Source organism: Molothrus aeneus, unplaced genomic scaffold, assembly GCF_037042795.1.
Source record: "Molothrus aeneus isolate 106 unplaced genomic scaffold, BPBGC_Maene_1.0 scaffold_34, whole genome shotgun sequence".
Classification (NCBI taxonomy): domain Eukaryota; kingdom Metazoa; phylum Chordata; class Aves; order Passeriformes; family Icteridae; genus Molothrus; species Molothrus aeneus.
In genome coordinates, this window is record NW_027099005.1 from 2,968,447 (window position 1) to 2,988,630 (window position 20,184).

Here is a 20,184-nt window from a genome sequence, read left to right on the forward strand (position 1 = left end):
GACAACTGGCAAATAGAATCCATCTTGCCTAGCAATCTGGGACATGCATGACCTAACAACATCCTAAAACACTTCCTGAGTTGCCTGCCCCTCTCTGCAATAATGATGCACCCTCTTTTTTCCCTTGAGTTCCTGGAAAAAGCTCCATGTCCAGTCAGGCCAGTCCTTTTCATTCTAGCTCATTTTGGGCACAGAGGGACAGGCTGTTCCTGCTCCTTCAAAATTTCTTTCTTGAAGGGTGTCCAGCCTTCCTGAAATCCTTTGTTTTTAAGGGCTGTTTCCCTTTAAAAAATCAGTACCTTATTTGATACTTCCCAAATCAATCCTGAATAGGCTGAAGTCTGCTCTCAGTAACTTGAGTGTAAAAGACTTCTTGATGCCCCTCCTTTCACAGAATGTTTAAAAACTCAGTAATTTCATGGTCACTGTGCCCCAAACAGCCTCTGACCACCACATCTCCCTCCAGCCCTTCTCTGTTTGTGACCAGCAGGAGACAGAGCTTTGCTTGGCAGTGGGAATTGCAGGAAACCTCCCCAAATTGCAGCTTGGAAGGTTCAGGCTGGAGCTAAGGAGAATGCAAAGTCCCTCGCAGGGCAGAATGTTGGTGCTGGAGGTGTGGCAGCGTGAGGCTGGGCCATGGCCGGGCTCTGTGTGCCAGGAGCCGGCAGCGCTGGGTGCAGGGAGCCCAGGGAGGGCACAGAAACGCTGGGTGAGAAATGCTGGGGGACAGCGAGATGGGCGAGTGCAGCCGGCCAGGGCAGAGGAGCAGCACGCCCAGGGGCCACAGCCTGCAGGACAGATGGCCAAGGGCTGGGCAGGGCTGGCAGGGCCACAGGCAGCCAGGCCTTTGTGCCCTGGGCTCGGGCAGCGCCTCTGGAGGCCCCACAGGAGGAACTTTCCTGGCAGGGGCTGCACTTTGCTTCTCCCTCGGCCTCCCTGGGGAGGCTGGCAGGGGCTGCAGGTTGATGCCATTTGTCCTTGCTGCCCCTCACATCCCCCTGGCCCACCAAGAGCCCCGAGGCAGCCGTGAGGGACAGGCCCTGCTGGCCCAGGCTGGGCTCAGGCCTTGGCCTTTCTGCTTCCTGCAGCCAAGCCAGGCCTTGCTCAGCACTGCAGTTCCCTGCTCAGAGCCTTGGGCTCCCTGCAATCCTGGCCTCAAGGATCTGCTCTCACCAGGCCCTGGGCAGCCTTTGGCCCTCCCTGCCCTCACTGGGGCTCAGCCATGCTCCAAGGCACTTGGAGTTTTGCTGCTGACTCTTTGAGCAGCTTCTTCATCCTTCTCTCCGTGCCTGAGGCTCCTGGACCCAGCCCCAAATCCAGCGTGGGGCTGATTAAAATCCAGAAAGCCCTCAGGAGCTCTTTGTCTCCCTTCCATTGCCTTTGAGTCTCCAGGCCTTGTGCAGTGATTGGAGTCAGTTTGGAGTTCTCTTCAGGAGGAAGATTCCAAAGTGCACCTCATGATTTTTGGTTTTTTAATCAAATGAGTATTTTTTTTTATTTTCCAGTTATGAGAAGAGGGGATGGAAGCATTCCCCAGGTGATCTTGATGCTGAATGTCTCCTTAGGAGGTCTGGGCACAGAGAAGAATGAGCCCCTTTTGGGCTGAGCCTGTTTGGACAACCTGCTCCTCACCCCCAGCCTCACCATGTCTGACATCACTCACCTGAGACTGACATCCCAAAACATATCCAAAAATTTAACCATTTTCCTTATAAATAAAATTGAATAAAAAAATTATAAATATATTATTCTATAATTTATAATAATATCCTTCATTATTTTTATTACATTATTTTTATATTTTGGTTTAAAAATCTATACATTTTTAGCAACCAAAAAAATTATTGGTCTCTGATTCTAAGAAACACAATTACCTTCATTAATTAATTAATATCCATAGGCTATTTATTTCTTCCTCTTTATGCTAATTAGTTATATTTGTAGTCTTTTTGTCATCTTTTTATCATCTTTTTCTCTGATATAGTCAAGAGGGGGCACTTTGGGGTCCCTGAAGACACTTCTGGGGCTCATTTGGGGCACTTCTGGGTCTGGGGAGGGAATTCAGAGAGAACTTGAGGGTCTGGAGGACACTTGGGGCAGCCGGGTGGGCACTTGGACGGGGCACTCGGGGATTCTGAGGGACAGTTCGGGGTCCGGGGCAGCACTTGGGGATCGAGGGGGGCCCTTGGAGGTCAGGGAGGGGAATTTGGGGCCCTTCGGGGTCCGGGACGGCCCTTGGGGGGCTCTGACGGGGCTTTCTGGGGCGCGGGGGGTGATGGGAGTTGTAGGCGCGGGTATCATACGGTTTAACGGGGCCGCGGAGCATCACGGGAATTCGAGGCGCAGCTGCAATGGCTGTCGGAGGGGCGCGGGGCATGACGGGAGATGAAGTCCTGGCTTGAATAGCGCTGGACGTGCGCCGCGGAGTGTGATGGGAGCTGTAGTCCCGGAAGTAGTTGGAATGCGGCGTTTGAGGGTCCGGGAAGGCACCTGGGGGACACTTTTGCGTCCGAGCCCCGACTTGAGGTCCTCGGGGAAACCTAAGCGGTTCAGGGGCCCTTGTGGGAAGCTCGGGGAGCTCTAACCGAGTTCTTCAGGGCGCGGGGCAGGGCAGGAGTTTTATGCAGGGGACTGTGTTCTGAGGGGCTCTGGGGCCACGGGGGATGAGAGGAGATGAATTCCCAGAAGTGGCTGTACCGGGCATCTGTGGGGTTGGGAGCACTCAGGGGATCTGGGGACGCTTTTGTGGGCTCCCAGATAGGCACTGAGGGGGCACTGAGGGATCCTTCAGGGTCTAGGGGACACTTATGGGACAGATGGAGGGAGATCCCGGGGTTCTGTGGAGCACGGGGCATGACGGGAGTTGTAGTCCCGGTTGCATATGGGCTGTATCCGGCCGCGGGGCATGACGGGAGTTGTAGGCTAAAGGAAAAGATGGCGCCTACTCTAGGCACCGCCCCCAAGGCCCTGATCCCTAGCGCTGATTAGCTGTGAGCGGTGATGGGCGGGAGCCTCGGCAAATGGGATGTGGAGGAGGCGGGAACAGCAAATTCACCCTCCTCCATTCCCTCCCAGTACAGCACAGTTCATCCCCAGTACAGATCAGTACAATCCCAGTACAGCCCAGTCCCTCCCAATACACCTGAGTTTATTCCCAGATCCTTCCAGTTCCCCCCAAGTATCATCAGTAGGATGCCCCAGTGGCCCCAGTCTTCTATGCAATGTCCCCACTTTGCCCCAGTATCCCCCAGTATCACTCCCAGTATGTCCTGGTATGTCCCAGTGTGTCTCAGTGCACCCCCACAGTCCATCCCACTCCACCCAGATTGCCCCTCAGCATTTCTCATGTTCCCCACTATGTCCCAGTCCTCCCCAGTGTTTCCAAGGACAGTTTAATTTCTCACAGTGGCCGTGGCAGCCAAACCCAGCAGTGGGGTCAGTGCAGTGCCCATGGCCACAGCCCCTTGCAGTGGCCCAGTGCAGCTTGGGCTGATGATCCACCCTCACAGCTGGCCCAGGGCAGCTCTGCAGTGGCTTTGGTGGCACCTGGGGCTGGCACAAACCTGAGCAGTGTGTCTGTTTGCAGTGGAGAAACTCAGGAGTTTCAGATTGCTTCAAAAAATACAAAAAGGGAAAACCCCTCTTAGACTGAGTGCAGCCAGCTCTCCAAGCACAGCAGGTCCCAGGGGAGTGAGGACAGACAGGATGGGGCTGGGCAGTGTGGAGCAAGGTTGTCCACACTGGGTCAGAGCTCCAGGCACAGCTTCTGTGAGCAGGCCAGAGCTGCTGAGGAGAGACCCTGAGTCAATATCAATCACAGAATGCTGCAAACACCTCTGCTCTAAAGAGAAATAAAATAAAATACGTCCTTTAAAACAGGAATGTGTATTTCTTTCAAGTTCTTTGAAATCTTTCTCCATCACTGGACTAGGAAAACTCTAATGACCCTCTCTGGCATTTGGTGTTGTTTACATCAGACTCAGTCCCTGAGAGAGTGATCAAAAAACTTCTCAAGAACTCAAAATTAAATTGAAACTCTGAAGTTTCTTAAAGTTTTAATGGGTCCCACTGAGGGACACGACAGGGAAAGTGTCCCCAGGTTCCAGTTAGAACACAACCCTGGAGGCAGTGATGACAGCTGGGGACAAACAAGGCCAAGGTGTCTCTGGTGCTGAGCAAAGCTGGATGTGTTTGAGGAATGCCAAGGGCCAAGGCCTGAGCCCCAGGGCCTGGCCAGGCAGATCCTGTCCCTCCCTCCTTGATCAGGGCTCTTGCCGGGATGGGCACTGGCATGTGGGGATGTGCAATGCCAAGGACAGGAGCAGGGGCGGCCCCTGCCCGGCTGCTGAGCAGGGACAAGGAGGCCATGAGGCCCCAGGCCTGCAAGGGTCACTTGTCTCCTGCTCCTGCCTCAGGCCCAGGCCCAGCAGCCATGGCCAAAGTGCTGCCCAAGTTGGCTCTGGCAGGGCTGTCTTGCAGCTGCTGCCCATGCCTGTGCCCTGTGCAGCCCAGGCTGTCCTACGATGTCCCTGCCCTGCGCCTCTGTCCCTGCAGGCTGTCGGCATCCCCTGGCTGCCCCACCTGGCTGGGCCCTTCCTTTGCTGGCAGCTCTGCCTCCTGCCTGCCTCTGCCTGCCCACACAAAGCCTTGGGCTGATACCAAAAGGGTTCCTTCCATTTTTACCCTGCCTGGGAACTTTCAGCACAGGAACAAGGCATGCAGGGGCTGCTTTCCCAGCAAGGATGCTTGGAAGAGAAGAAGAAGACATCTGGCTCAAGGTTGCAGGGATAGAGAAAACAAGGAGTGAATCTGGGAACTTGGGGTGGGTTTTATGGAAATGGGTAAATTGTAATTGGCATTTAGTGACTGTGTATAAGCAATACACTGGTAGAATTACATGTCCTCATAAGGTTAGGAGTTATTCCATGTTGCACCTTAGGCCTCAATATATGATTCCCTCTTTAATAGCAAATGAGTGTTATGGAGTCCTATTCTGATATTTCAGACATTTGGTCACAGCAGCAGCTGACAACCCAAGGATTCAACTGTGACACTGTGGAACCCCATGGAACAAAGGGTCCCTGGTGATGCACTGGAACCCCATGGAACCAAAAGTCCATTGTACCAGAGCAAGGCCTCATGGAACCAAGGAGAGCATTGCTGACAGTGTGGAAGCTCCTGGAGCCATGGGGTCATTGTGACAGTGTGGGGCTGCATGGAACCAATGGTCCATTGGGACACTGCAGAACCTTCTGGAATCAAGGGGATCATGTTATGCTCTGGAACCTCATGGAACAAAGGATCCATGGTGACACTGCAGTGCTCAGAGCATTGTTGACAGTACAAAAGCTCTTGGAACCAAAAGTCCATTGTGACACCGCAAGGCCTCCTGGAACCAAGGGTCCCTTGTGGCTCTGTGGGGCTTCCCAGAACCAAGGAGACCATTTGGACACTGTGGGGCCTCATGGAACCACCTGGCACTGTGACACAGCGGGGCCACACGGAGCCAAGGGGCCACTGAGACACTGAGGAACCTCATGGAACCAAAGGTCCATTGTTACACTGAGGGGCTCTGTGGAACCAATGGGACCATGGTGACACCGTGGTGCTCCATGGAACCAAGGGGCCATTCTGATTCTGCTTTGCCTCATGGAGCCAAGGGGCCACCATGACACTGCAGGGCCTCGTGGAACTAAGGCAGCCTTGTGACACTGCGGGGCCCCATGAATCCAAGGGAACATGGAACAAGTGTGGTTGGCTTGGCCTGACTGGCTCAACTGACTTCAGCATGCTGGGGGTCTGTTCTCATGTGCCCCTGAAACCCTGGGGCTCTGGGCTTTCCTTCCTAAGGAAAAGAACCATCCATCTTCCCAGGTGCCCATGGCCAAAACGGACACTCCCCCTGAAAAATTCCCTATATGCAAGGGTTCTCCCAGAGAAAAGCTGCCAGGACAGAGAGCTCTGGCTGGCCTTGGCCTCTGGTGGTCACCTCTCATCTCAAGGAAGGCCTGAGGAAAGAATTTGAGCAGCTTTGACCACTGGAACCTCAATGAGTCTCTCCTCCTCTGAAAAACTCAGATGCTCTTCTGATCATATGTGTCATTTTTTTTCTCATTGTATATCATTCATGAAATATTATTTTCAGCTAAAAACTCCTATTTTTCTCACTCTACCAGTGTTATCTGACACAAAACACCTCCCCTACATATGGATCCAGGTCACCTGTAAAGGCAAACACAAGAAAGAATGCAGCAGGAATGATTTGTCTCTGCTCCCATCTGTCCCATCTCCTCTGGAGCTGGAGGTGCAGCCCCAGCACTGGGTAGGGCTCATGGCTCACAAGCTCAGCTCCCACCCAGAGAACTTGCAGAGCCTGGGCTGCTCTTCTTGGCCCCTGCACGCTCAGCCAGGCTGAGATGGACACTGATGGTTTCTGGGCCAGGCTCTCTGAGCCCAGCCCAGCTCCCTGCAAGCTCTGCCAGCTGCCCTGAGCTCTGGGCAGCACCAAGGGCCTCTCTGAGCCCAGCCCAGCCCAGCGGGCTCTGGCCCCACAGCTCTGCTCAGGCCAGGCTGCTCTGGGCACTGGCCCACGGCCTCAGCCCCTGCCAAGGGCACAGCAGCAGCTGCAGCTGCCACAGGACTCAGCCCCACCATGGGGGAAGGTGCCTGGCCAAGGGAAAGGAGGCTCCCTGGCTGCCCTGCTCTCCTCTGCAGGAGATGCTGAGAGCTCTGCAGCCCCTGCTGCCATCCCATCTGCCCAGGGCAGCACAAGAGCCCCGGCCTTGGGGCCCTCAAGAGCTGCTCCTGCTCCAGGCCCAGGGCCCATCCCAAAGCTGGGCCAGCCACAAAGCTGTGCCCATTTCTGCTCATTCCTGCTCTGATCAGGATGGATCCTCAGCACCTTGGAGGTTGGTGATGAAATTTACTTTTGCAGAGGCCTCTTCTTTCTTGAGCTCTTCAGTTGAGAAACTCAGTGACAAAGGCTCATTCACATTTGTTCAAAACACCCAAACAAGACAAGCCCATGGGAATAATTCAAGTCTTCAATTCTTCTGTGGTTAATTAGACAAACTTCAGAAGTGTATTCAAAGGGAATCTACTATATTCAAAATAATGAATTGTTTTGTCTTATTACTTTTCTTTCCCTGTTTATAGTTTGCTATCAGCAATTCTTAGTTGATATTGATCCCCAGCACCTCCTCATGCAGTTTGAACAGATATGAAAATCAAGACCCTCCATGGCTGCCAATCAATCCCACTTTGTCCCTACCCCCTCCCCACCATTTCCCTCATCCAACCCCTGGCACTCAGAGCAGCTGAGGAATGGAGTCACATCCCGGGGTGTCCCCAGGGCTCAGGATTGGGGCCAGGTCAGTGAAATCTCTTTATTGCTGATCTGGACGAGGCCATGGAGGGCACCTTCCGTCAGTTCCCAGGTGAGCCCAAGCTGGGTGGGAGTGTGGCTGTGCTGGAGGGCAGGAAGCTCTGCAGAGGGATCTGGCCAGGCTGGAGCCATGGGCCCAGGACAATGGGATGAGGTTCACCAAGGCCAGGGGCCGGGTCCTGCCCTGGGCTCACAACCACCCCAAATCCCTGGCTGTGCCCTGCCCCTGATCCCCACAGCCTGCCCTGTTTCCTTCATCCCTGCATTGCCAGGGACTCTCTGGGACAAGGGAGCTCTGCTCTGGGTATGGAGGGAGGTGCAGGTGCCACCGCTGGAGTGGGAACCAGAACTCACCAGGTTTGTGTCCTTTGGGGGTCAGGAACTGGTGGGACTCAGAGGCACAGGAAGTTTCTCTTCATGGCCAACAGACCATGGTTGAACAGGACACAATTCAGTAACAATCACGCTCTTCCCTGAGCCATGTGCAACGTCCCAGGAGCGTCTGACATGTCTACCATCCACAAGTGATTTCCATACTAAAATTAATTTTAGAAAAATATGGTTCTGTGATAATTATAAGCACAGTTAAACTCTTGTATCAGGATGCCCATCCTGGAGTGGGGGAAAAGCAGCCTGAACAATTCCTGATTTGCAAAGCTGTCAGTGGTGGATGGAGAATGGGGTCAGGCTGCTTTTGGTGTTGGGGAAATGCTGAAACCAGCCTGACTCATTTCATCTCCTCCTGTCCTGGCTGATCTCCCCTCTTTTTCCCTTTCCACCCATTGGCTTTTGTCTCCCCCCAGGCCCCCCAGTGAAGAGCCTGGCTCTGAGTTCTCCATCCCCTCCTCACTGGCACTGCCAGGCTGGGATGAGGAGCCCCTCAGCCTTCCCTGCTCTGGGCTGGACAAGCCCAGCTCCCTCAGCCTCTGCTCACAGCCCAAGGGCTCCAGCCCCACCTTGGAGGCCCTTCCCAGACCCTGCTCCAGCTGCCAGACATCTTTCCTGCCCTGGGGAACCCAACCCAGGCCCCAGTGACCTGGATAATCCCTGTCCTTGATGTCCTGGTCACACAGCCCAGCCCCTTGTCCCTGAGTCAGGTTTTGGGGTGGATCCTGTGGAACATCCTTGGGGGAGGCTGCAGCTCCAGGTGGACCAGGGGGATACCAGGGGACAGGGACCCTGCTGGGCATGAACAGCTTTGGACTTCTCGGGGGAAACTGTGAGGGGTGTCAGGGGCAGAGTGACCAACCCAGTGACCTCACACAGCCCTCCTGTGATGTCACAGCCTGCTCTGTGATGTCATAGCTTATTCTCTGATATCACTATGCTGGTCTTGGATGCCACAACCCACTCTGTGAAGTCACACAGCCCTCCTGTGATGTCACACAGCCACCCCTCCCCCTGTGATGTCACAGCCTGCTCTGTGATGTCACAACCCATTTTCTAATGTCACACAGCTGGTCTCTGATGTCACAGCCAACTCTGTGGTGTCATAGTCTGCTCTGTGATGTCAGTCCTCTGCCCTGTGATGTCACACCTGGCTCTGTGATGTCACAGAGACAGCCTATGATGCCATAGCTGCTCAGTGACCTCACATAACCCACTCTGTGGTGTCATAGCCCACTCTGTGACCTCATGTTACCAGATGATAAATTGCCTACACCAGGTGAGCACACACACTGCTGCTTCTCCAAACACACTGGCCTAAGAAACCACACAATGTCTATTGTGTGAGAAGGGGAACTGAAATTCACCAGCCTCAGTGTCCTGCCAGCTCAGCCAGGCCCACTGGAACATTGGGGTCCACGAGCACCAGGGACCGCCAGAGAGACCCCCAGGACAGAAGAACGCATGGATAAATGGGAGGGGAAATGTGTTAATGATTTCAGGGAAATTGTTATCATATGCATCACAGTGAGTGCAGCCATGACAAACCTCTCTGGTTCCCTGACTTCAGGGCAAGGATGGCGAAAATGAAAAGGAGTGGATTCGATGGAGTTGTCTAAAAAGAACTTTAATACAGGGTGAAAAACAACAAATGTGGAGAAGATGACCACAGTAGGAGGGACAGGATCCAAAGACCTGAGGCAAAGGGGAAACAACAATATATACACTTGGGGGTGGAACACTCTAGAACAACAACCATCTAGGGCAAACAGGTAACCAATAGGGGAGCAGAACTGGGACAACTTAGCATAATAACACCAAAGGCTTCTGGGGGAACTCTCAAGCTCGCCCCAAGTTAAACAAATGATTCTCAGGGTTTGAAGCTCACGCTCAGTGCTTTTGGGGTAAAATCCAGCTGAGTCTGAGTCACAGCTGGGCCAACTCCACACATATGTATGTTTAGTCTGGGACAATCAATGAAGATGTGTGCAAAATACAGAATGTAAACAGAAACTTTTCTGTACTCAGCATGCACAGCTTTGGGAGGAGCTATCCCCCTGTGCATCTGGCCAAATAAAGAATGCTGCTTCTTAATGCTACATTGGTGTTAAGGAGTTTTTATTTTACTGCATTTTTGGTAACAATCCCACTCCCAAGGAAAGCTCTGTCTGCTGCTGTTCACAAACAGAGAAGGGCTGGTGGGGGATGTGGTGGTTGGAGGCTGCCTGAGGCACAGCCACCATGAAATAATTGAGTTTTCAATATCCTGTGAAAGAAGGAAGGGCACGAACAAAACGTCTACCCTGGAATCAGAAAGGGCAGACCTTGGCCTATTCAGGATGCAGATTTGGGGAGTACTGAATCAGGTCCTGATTTTTTAAAGGGAAGCAGCCTTTAAAAAAAAGGTGTCCAGGAAGGATGGACACACCTCAAGAAAGGAATCTTAAAGGGGAAGGAGCAGCCTGTGCCTCTGTGCCAAAGTTGAACCAGAGAGGAAAATTACTGCCCAGGCTGGGCATGAGCTTTTTGTGAGAACTCAGAAAAAATAGGTCAGGCAGCTCAGGAAGTGTTTAAGGATGCTGTTGGGTCATGCAGAAAGAAAAGTAGAGAGATGAAAGCTCAATTAGAGCTTCACCTGGCCACTTCTGCAAAAAGTAATAAAGAAAAGTTTTTATAAATAAACTAATAGCAAAAGGAGGAATAAGGAGAATCTCTACTCGATAATGGATGCAGTGGGGAACAGAGTAACTAAAGATAAGGAAAATGCTGAGCTGCTTAACACCTTGTGTATCTCAATTTTCAACAATAAGACAGCTTGTCCTCAGGACAAGTGTTCTCCTGAGCTGTAGATGGGCACAGGGAGCAGAACAGCCCCCCTGTAATCCAGGAGGAAGCAGCTGGGGACCTGCTGAGCCACTCAGATGCTCACCGGTGTCTCTGGGAGCAGATGGGATCCATCCCAGGGGGATGGGGGAGCTGTGGATGAGCTCCCCAAGCTGCTCTCCATCATTTGCCATCAGTCCTGGCTCAGCAGGGAGGTTCCAGAGCACTGGAGGTGCCAATGTGAGCCCATCCCCAAGAAGGGCTGGAAGGAGGAGCTGGGGAACTGCAGGCCTGTCAGCCTGACCTGGGTGCCCGGCAAGGTTCTGGAACAGATCACCTTGAGTGCCATCACAGGGCACCCACAGGATGGCCCAGGGATCAGAGCCAGCCAGCGTGGATTTCAATGTCTGCACTGATGATCTGCATGAGGGGACTGAGTCCAGCATCAGCAAATCTGCAGATGACACCAAGCTGGGTGTGAGTGTGGATCTGCTGGAGGGTAGGAGGGCTCTGCAGAGGGACCTGGACAGGCTGGATCCAGGGCCCAAATCCAGCAAGGTGAGGTTGAACAAGACCAAGTGCTGGGTGCTGCACTTTGGCCACAACAACCCCTGCAGCGCTACAGGCTGGGGACAGAGTGGCTGGAGAGCGGCCAGGCAGAAAGGGACCTGGGGCACTGATGGACAGCAGGCTGGACATGAGCCAGCAGTGTGCCCAGGTGGGCAAGAAGGCCAATGGCTCCTGGCCTGCACCAGGAATGGTGTGGCCAGCAGGAGCAGGGCAGGGATTCTTCCCCTGCATTCTGTACTGGTGAGGCCACGCCTCGAGTGCTGTGTCCAGTTCTGGGCCCCAATTTAGGAAGGCCATTGAGGGGCTGGAGCGTGTCTGGAGAAGGGCAACAAAGCTGGTGAGGGGTCTGGAAGAGAAATCAGGTTGAGAGGACATGAGGGAGCTGCAGTTGTATAATCTGGAGGCTCAGGGCAGACAAGGTGGTGTTAGGGTGAAGGTTAGAATTGGTGAACTCAAAGGTTTGTCACAATAAACCTGAGTGGTTTCCCTGGCGTCCCCCAGGCCTTGCTGGCCCCAGGGGCTGATGGCATTTGTGCTCCCTCAGGTTCATGTCCCCACAGCAACAGCATGGGGGTGCTCCCCCTGCTGTGTGCAATGCAAACAGGGGCTGCTGAGGCAGTGCTGCCGTGTCTGTGCCTGCAAGGATGGGGCACCTGTGTGAGCTGGGGGAGAGGCCAGGGCTGCAGAGGGGGGATGTTGTTGGCAGCTGCATGAGGACGCTCTGGGATGCTGCCCTGGGCTGTGCAGCGCACTGGGGATGGATCAGCCCCTGCTCTGCTGCTCCTTCCCATCTGCCCCAGGGCCCTTGCAGAGCCCCAGCCATGCTGTTTGCCCCCAGCCTGCCCACGGCCAGCCTGGGGCTGCTCATGGGGGTTTCTGTGCTGAGCATTGGCCTGGCCGTGTTCTTGAGAGAGCCTGGGCAAGGAGCCTGGAGCCCCCAGGCCCTGGGCTGAGGCGTCAGCGCTGCCCCAGCAGTGCCCATGGCCTGTCCCTGCTGCAGCCCCGGCACTGCCATCCCCAGGGCTGTGCCCGGCCCTGAGAGCACTCAGGCCCTGCAGCAACACCAGGGCCAGCAGGGCAGCGGGGCAGGGCCACGGCAGCAGCACTGGCAACACCAAGTGCTGCTGCTGCTGCTGGGCACAGCTGCTGGGCCAGCCCTGATCTGCCCCAGCTCTGCACACAGACATTGCTGCTGCAGCTCCAGAGAAGGCAACAAAAGGGGGATATCCAGGGAAAACATTGCTGGACTGTGTCAGTGAGGAGCTATGCTCTTGATAGCTTCAAATGAAATAAAGGATTTATTTCATTTGAAGCTATCAAGAGCACAGCTCCTCACTGACACAGTCTGTGGGTCATAGTGAAGGTGTGGAGAAACAAAACGAGATATGGCAGATTTGATGGGTTTAGTTTAGGGACGATATTAAAAAAGGAAAACAATGAAAAAGAAGCTCCAAATTGAAACCAACAAGAAGTATCAAAGACAACTTTTATTACAAATTATTTTCAGAAACTGCCCAGCAGTTTAATGTTTCTTAAATTGTCCAGTCGTCAGTCTCCACACTGCAGCCTGGAGCTCCTGGTTTCTCAGGCTGTAGATGAGAGGGTTCAGGGCTGGAGGCACCACCGAGTACAGAACTGACACTGCCAGATCCAGGGATGGGGAGGAGATGGAGGGGGGCTTCAGGTAGGCAAACATGATGGTGCTGAGAAACAGGGAGACCACAGCCAGGTGAGGGAGGCAGGTGGAAAAGGCTTTGTGCCGTCCCTGCTCAGAGGGGATCCTCAGCACAGCCCTGAAGATCTGCACATAGGAGAAAACCATGAACACAAAACAAACAAAGGCTAAGGATGCACCAACTAGAATGAGCCCAAGTTCCCTGAGGTAGGATTTGGAGCAGGAGAGCTTGAGGATCTGTGGGATTTCACAGAAGAATTGACCCAGAGCATTGCCTTTGCACAGGGGCAGAGAAAATGTATTGGCTGTGTTCAACAGAGCATTGAGAAAGGCACTGGCCCAGGCAGCTGCTGCCATGTGGGCACAAGCTCTGCTGCCCAGGAGGGTCCCGTAGTGCAGGGGTTTGCAGATGGACACGTAGCGGCCATAGCACATGATGGTCAGGAGGGAAAGCTCTGTTCCAATGAAGAAGACAAACAGAAACACTTGTGCAGCACATCCTGAGTAGGAGATGGTGATGGTGTCCCAGAGGGAATTGTGCATGGCTTTGGGGACAGTGGTGCAGATGGAGCCCAGGTCGCTGAGGGCCAGGTTGAGCAGGAAGAAGAACATGGGCGTGTGCAGGTGGTGGCCGCAGGCTACGGCGCTGATGATGAGGCCGTTGCCCAGGAGGGCAGCCAGGGAGATGCCCAGCAAGAGGCAGAAGTGCAGGAGCTGCAGCTGCCGCGTGTCTGCCAATGCCAGCAGGAGGAAGTGCCTGATGGAGCTGCTGTTGGAGATTCCTTCACTCTGGGCATGGTGGACTGTTGAAACAAGACATTGACAAGCTCTTTGAGTCAATCCTATGGGTTATTTTAGGAATTCTCTAAAAACTACTCCTCTACATGTGGCGGAACTTCACTCAACATTTTTATTTTTGAGCTTGGGTTTGTGCTCCTGAGTTCCTGCCTCATCTTCAGCATTGCTCTCAGCCTGAACCCTGGGAAGCCCAGAGGGAAAACAGGGCTCCCTGTGTCCCAGTGCAGTCAGATCTGCTGGTCCCCACACAGGTGCCCTTTGCTTATTGCGCCTTCCTCTAGTTCAGCATGATTGAAATTAAAATGTGCTTGAAAAATAAAGTGGAGTTTTTAAAGACTCGAGTTTAAAAGTCAGTTTCTCTAAGCCCTTCTCTCTTTCCCTGTGCACCCGGACAGGATGGGATACCAAGGGTTGGTCTGGCTCTCTGCTGCCTGGAGTTGTGCCTACTGGGAGCTGTTTCTCTCTATCCAAGCCCTGTCCCTGCCAGTGCTGCCAGAGCCCAGCCCAGCCCTGGGGGCTCAGCTCTGCCCTGCAGACCCCTCCCAGCACAGGGCACTGCCCAGGGGCATCTCCCTGGCAGCAGGGCCTTAAGGGCAGGCCAGACAAACAGAGATACTGCAAGCCAAGGTGCTGCTGCTGCTGTGTGTAGGGAGAGGAGGCTGAGGAGGCACTTTCTGAGGGAGATCTCAGGCCCATCTGCTGATGCCCAGGGTGACAGTGCAGGAGGCTCAGGGACACAGCCAAAGCTGACAGCCCCTTTCCCTTCCCTTTAGGAGAAAGCTGAGAGCAGCCCTGGCCATGCAGCACCATCTCCAGAGCAGGAGGAATCTGCCCTGATGGGGGTGGCTCCTTGCACCTGGAACTTCTCCCCTGCAGCGTCCATGGGGAGCTGCCAGGCAGGCTGAGAGCTGCCCCTGGCAGGTGGCACATGCCCTGGGCTGGCCAAGAGCCCTGAGGGCTGCAGGAGCTGCTCTGCAGGACAGCCCTGGGCAGCCCTGGCTGCAGCCCCAGCTTCAGCCCCTGCAGCCGTCCCTGGCAGCAGGAGCCGTCCTGCCCTGTCCCTCTGACGGTGCCCAGGGCAGCCCTGCTCTGCAGCACATCCTCCTCCTCCTCCTCCTCCTGCTCCTGCTCCTCCTGTGCCACAGAGAAACTGGGAGAGTCCTCCTGACACATCCCCCAGGCTCTGGGGTGTGCTGGCTTCAGGAGATCCCTCCAGGAGCACTGGGGACATTGCCCTGCACCCACACACTCACCATGCACAGGGCTGTGAAGATCTTTCCCCAAGTGGAGTCTCAGCTCAATGTCTTCCCAATCCTTATTGCCTTCAGCCTGTCTCTGCCTGGCTCCTGTCCCCTCAGTGCCTGCAGGCAGAGCCCTCAGCCCTGCTGTGCTGGGAGAGGAGCTGGCCCTTTAAAGGAAGGGAAGAGCTGTTCCTTTAAAGCTCAGCAGCACAGACACAGCACAAGGACTTTAATGAGCCTCTCGGGGATTTGGTGTTGTTTACATCAGACTCAGTCCCTGAGAGAGTGATCAAAAAACTTCTCAAGAACTCAAACTTAAATTGAAACTGCAAAGTTTCTTGAAGTTTTAATGGGTCCCATTGTGGAACATGACTGAGAAAGTGTCCCCAGGTTCCAGTTAGAGCAAGAACACTGGAGGCAGTGATGACAGCTGGGGACAAACAAGGCCAAGGTGTCTCTGGTGCTGAGCAAAGCTGGATGTGTTTGAGGAATGCCAAGGGCAAAAGCCTGAGCCCCAGGGCCTGGCCAGGCAGATCCTGTCCCTCCCTCCTTGCTCAGGGCTCTTGCCGGGATGGGCACTGGCACGTGGGGATGTGCAATGCCAAGGGCAGGAGCATGGGGCGGCCCCTGCCCGGCTGCTGAGCAGGGACAAGGAGGCCATGAGGCCCCAGGCCTGCAAGGGTCACTTGTCTCCTGCTCCTGCCTCAGGCCCAGGCCCAGCAGCCAAGGCCAAAGTGCTGCCCAAGTTGGCTCTGGCAGGGCTGTCTTGCAGCTGCTGCCCATGCCTGTGCCCTGTGCAGCCCAGGCTGTCCTACGGTGTCCCTGCCCTGCGCCTCTGTCCCTGCAGGCTGTTGGCATCCCCCGGCTGCCCCACCTGGCTGGGCCCTTCCTTTGCTGACAGCTCTGCCTCCTGCCTGCCTCTGCCTGCCCACACAAAGCCTGGGGCTGACCCAGACTCCTTCTGGGGGATGTGTTGCTCCACAGCCCTTCCCTGTGAGGGAAATCCCTTTCGGTTTTTTCCTACTCTGGTCTTCCCCAGGTTCCCTTAGCTTTGATTTTTTTCTTTCTCTGGCTGTTGTCTACCATGTTAAAATGATCCACCCTGCAGCCCCTCCCAGGGCTCTCCTCTGCTGTCCTCAGTCTGCACCCCACTGAGACCAGAGCTCCTGGGTCTCAGTGTACAGTACTCATGTGCTTGAGGCCATGGGTGCCTGGACAAGAAGGACGGTTCTTTTCTATGGGAAGGAAACCACAGAGCCCCAGGGTTTTGAAGGCAGATCAGAGGCAGTCACCAGAGGCCAAGGCAAGCCAGACCTGTCTGTCCTTGCAGCTTTTGTCTGAAAGCAACCCTTGGATATTTGGGGAGTTTTGGAGGTGGAATTCCATTTCAGCCATGAGTGCCTGGACCAGAATGACAGTTCTTCTCCACAGGAAGGAAAGGGCAGAGCCCCACTGTTTCAAAGGCTGATTAGAGACAGCTCCAAGGAGGCCAAGGCCAGCCAGACCTGTTTGTCTTGGCAGCTTTTGTCTGGGAGCTATCCTTGGATATACGGAATTTTGAAAGCAGATTCCCAATTTTGGCTATGGACGCATCCATTGAAATATGTTCTTTTCTATGGAAAGAAAAGCACACCCACCCTCCCCTCCACATTGTTTTGAGGACAGATGAGAAGTGGCCCCCAACATGCCAAGGCCATCCAGAGCTGTCTGTGCTGGCAGGTTTCATATGGGATAATCTGTGGATTTAATCAGATATGGAGGTAGAATCCCAATTTCAGCCATGAACCTCCGGAGGTAAAGGAGAATTCTTTCGCACAGGAAGGAAACCACAGAACTCGGGGGCTAGATGAGCTAGATGAGAAGCAACCTGCAACATGCCAAGGTCAGCTGGAACAGTTAAGCCAAGCCAACCAGAACTTTCCCATGTTCTTGGATCCCTGGGGCCCTGCAGCATCACAATGGCCTCTTGGTGTCATGAGGCTCCATAGTATCACAAGAGATCTTTGTTTCCATAAGGCCCAGCAATACCACAATGGTCTCCTTGGCTCTGCAGCGGCACAATGGCCCCTTGCTTCCATGAGGTCTTGCAGTGTCAAAATGGTTCCCTTTGTTCCATGGAAATGCACAATGGCCCCTTGGTTCTATTGGGCTCCCCAGGATCACAATGGACCCTTGGTTCCACAAGGCCTGCCTGTGTCACACTGGCCCCTTGCTTCCATGAGGACCTATGGTGTCACAATGGCCTTTTGGTGCCATGGGGACTCAGGGTGCCAGAATGTTCTCATTGCTTTCTCAAGTCCCTGTAGTGTTGTCTCGGTCTCTCTGCGAGCCTCTCAGGAACCCTGGGCCAGTCCCGAGTCGGCAGACACTGGGGGGAGCAGCCCCAACACGGCCGACAGCGGGGGACACTGTCTGTGCCCCGAGGGTACTGAGGGCACCTGGGCTGGGCGCCGGTGCAGCACAAGAGATACCAGAGACATCGGTAGAAGATAAAGGGCCGACTCTTAGCAGGGGTTAATCCAAGCTTTTATTAAGATCCCAAAGGAGCTCCTGCGCCTCAGGGGGCCTCCTGCCGAGAGTCCCGGGAGATGTCCGAAGGTCACATTTAAAGGGAGGAGGAAAGCAAAAGTAGATAACATTTTACCAACCAATAGGTATCTCTGAGGGATGGGAACTGGGGGATAGACATATAGGGCAGCGTATGGGACTAGGCCTGGGGGGCTGACCCCTGGCCTCTGGCAAATCACTCGACAACTTGGACCGAAACTTCTGGATGGGGGGGATGGGATGCTGAGTGATTGACAGAGAGCCAGGGTGGGGGTTTAGGGATGATCTCATCCTGGGAGAGGGATAACACAGGTAAAGGGAGGGGAGTACAGTCTGGGATAAACCATTTGGGAAAAATATAGGAATACAAAACAAAACTATTTCAAAATATTACAAAATATAAAAACGCACTACAACATAGTGTCACAAAGATCTCCTTGATTACACAAGGCCCTGCAGAGCCCCTTGATTCAACAAGGCTCAAAGTGCCATAATGGTCTCCAGGATTCCATGAGGCCCCAGAATGTCACGATGGACTTTTGCTTCCATGAGCTTTTGTACAGCCAACAACAGTTTCCTTGTCTCCACAGTGTCATAATGGATCCATTGTTCCATGAGGTGCCTGGCCTCCCACAGCTTCTCAGAGACCTTCTCCCCCTCAAGGTCCCCAGCAGCCCCTCATGGCCCCTCAAAAGCCCTTCATGGCCCCTTACAACCCCTTGCAGTTCCATCATGGTCCATCACAGCCGTTCACAGCGTCCCAAAGCTCCTCGCAGCCCCTCATGGCCCCTCACAGCCCCATGTCCTGTGGCTCCTCCGAAAGGAGAAGGGGTCAAGCCCTGCTTGTTCTCCTTTTATTTCGGTCCCTTCACAGCCACGAGTGCAGAAAGGCTGAAATGGAGCCTTTCCCCAGCGTTTCCCTCGGGGTTACCTGCGGGCTGAAGCTCTGTGCTGGCGCTGGCCCGAGCGCCACCATCCCTGCAGCCGCCAGGCCTTTGCTGTCCCCCCGTGTCCATTCCCTGTCCCCGAGTCCCGCCCGGCTCTGGCAGCAGCAGCAGCCGCAGCGCAGGGGGCACCGGCCCGGCCCAGCCGGGGCTCCCGGCCAGGAGCAGCAGCAGCGCCATCCCCTTCCCACCTGCTCCTGCCTCGGCTCCCAAGGGCTTTTTCCAGCTCAGTTCTGGACTAGAGCAGCAATCACCCACACACAGCCCTGACTCCTCAGGGCCCGCCTCTGCTGCCGTGGGCCAGCCCTCAGAGGAAGAAAGGATCGGGTTCCAGCGCTGTTTTCAGCACTGTTTTACTCACCCTGAGGTGACAGCAGGAGGCTGCTGCTGCCTTTGCCTTGGGAATTGGAGATCATGGCTGCTCTTGCCACTCTTCTGCTTGCCACTTGAAATTGATCTGTAAAACTGCAATTGCCTTTTTTGATCAGAGAACTTACATGACAGTGAATTTAGGAATCCTTAAAATCAGGGGTTTTTGGGAAAGCTGCAAAAGGCAGGCCTCAGAGGCAGCAGAACTGTGATTAGAGGTAAGTGGTAGCCATAAGATTTGTCAGCAGAAAAGTTATATTAGAAATAGAAAGTAAGGACAAATAGAAAAATGTTTTTTGTATTAACGCTTGGTAGAATAACTTCCTAAGCTACACAAAAGTATATCTAGTGAGATATTAGGAAGTTCCAAGCTTGAGCTCTGTGCATTGTTTTAAGACTTACAAGCAGTTATTGTATTCAAAATAAACAAGCATTGTTTTAACCAAAGGTACCTGTGCTTATAGTGGTTGGATAGAACTACCGTCAATATGCTTTTGCTTTGTGGGATTGGTAAAAAAAATTTTAAAGTAAGTTGTAACATTGAGTTCTTTGTCTGATGCTGAGGACACGAGCTGCTGGCATCATCCCATTGTCATAACCATGTAATGGGACTGATGCTGGAAAATAAACAGCTCGAGACACATTCCTCAGCAGTCCCATCCTGTTGGTGATTTGTACATGGGCCCCGGCTGGCAATAGGTGAACTCAGGCTTTTGGTCACAGGCATCATGATTAGCAGATCTTGAAATGCTCTCAAGTCCCTGAGCACAAAGTCAAGGAGAATTAAAGCAGCCACACAGGCCACATTTGCAGTGCTCAAACACAGCCCTGTTGCTGCTGCTGCTGCAATAGAATCAACTGAGAGAGGCCATCACAGAAATTGCCTCAGGAATGTCAAATCAAATGAAAAAATCCACCAGGAGAAACAGAAACCAGAACTTCTTGACTCCCTCCACTGTTTCGTCTGAGCAGCAGCAGCAAATGGAGATGCCCAGAGGTATTTCCAGCTGCTGCTGGTCCCAGCTGGAGCCCAGCCTGCTGCCCAGGCCCAGCGGGAAGCTGAGCCCAGCCCGGGGAGTTCCCACAGTGTCGGGAGCTCAGCGCACGCAGGGCCAGGCCCAGAGCCCCGGGCACGGCCGCCCATTGCGGGGCAGCGGCGCAGACGGAATGTCCTGCGGCCCAAACCTCCTGCTCCTGCCACACAGCGCCAGCGCTCTCCCCCTCCTCCTCCTCTCCCAGCATGGCACAAATTCCAGCTCGGAGGAGGCTGCCCCAGAGAGGGCTCAGGCTCCTGCTTCAGCCTCAGTGTCCCTGCAGAGGAACAGGGCATCTTTCAGCCACTTCCACAAGCTCAGGGTTCCCATTGCATGGGGAATCTGGGATGAAAATGGCCTTGTTAGGAAGGACAAAAGCAGAGGGAATGGATTGGAAATTATTAGGAAAAAT

The 20,184-nt window shown here is 54.0% G+C and overlaps 1 protein-coding gene across 1 annotated transcript; it reads right to left on the bottom strand.

Moving 5' to 3' along the window:
- Positions 1-12,686: 12,686 nt before the first annotated feature.
- LOC136570463 (olfactory receptor 14A16-like) lies at positions 12,687-18,549 on the bottom strand. Its single transcript, XM_066570932.1, has 2 exons — positions 18,357-18,549; positions 12,687-13,642 (listed from the first exon to the last, which is right to left on the bottom strand). Exons 1-2 carry the CDS (start codon positions 18,547-18,549, stop codon positions 12,687-12,689), a joined length of 1,149 nt encoding a protein of 382 aa, XP_066427029.1.
- Positions 18,550-20,184: the final 1,635 nt, after the last annotated feature.

Excerpts from the sequence above, each read along its gene's own strand:
- LOC136570463 (XM_066570932.1), bottom strand. The coding sequence starts at position 18,549 with ATGGCGCTGCTGCTGCTCCTGGCCGGGAGCCCCGGCTGGGCCGGGCCG. Across the intron at positions 13,643-18,356 it reads CACAGAGCTTCAGCCCGCAG|TCCACCATGCCCAGAGTGAA; the intron begins GTAACCCCGAGG and ends TTGTTTCAACAG.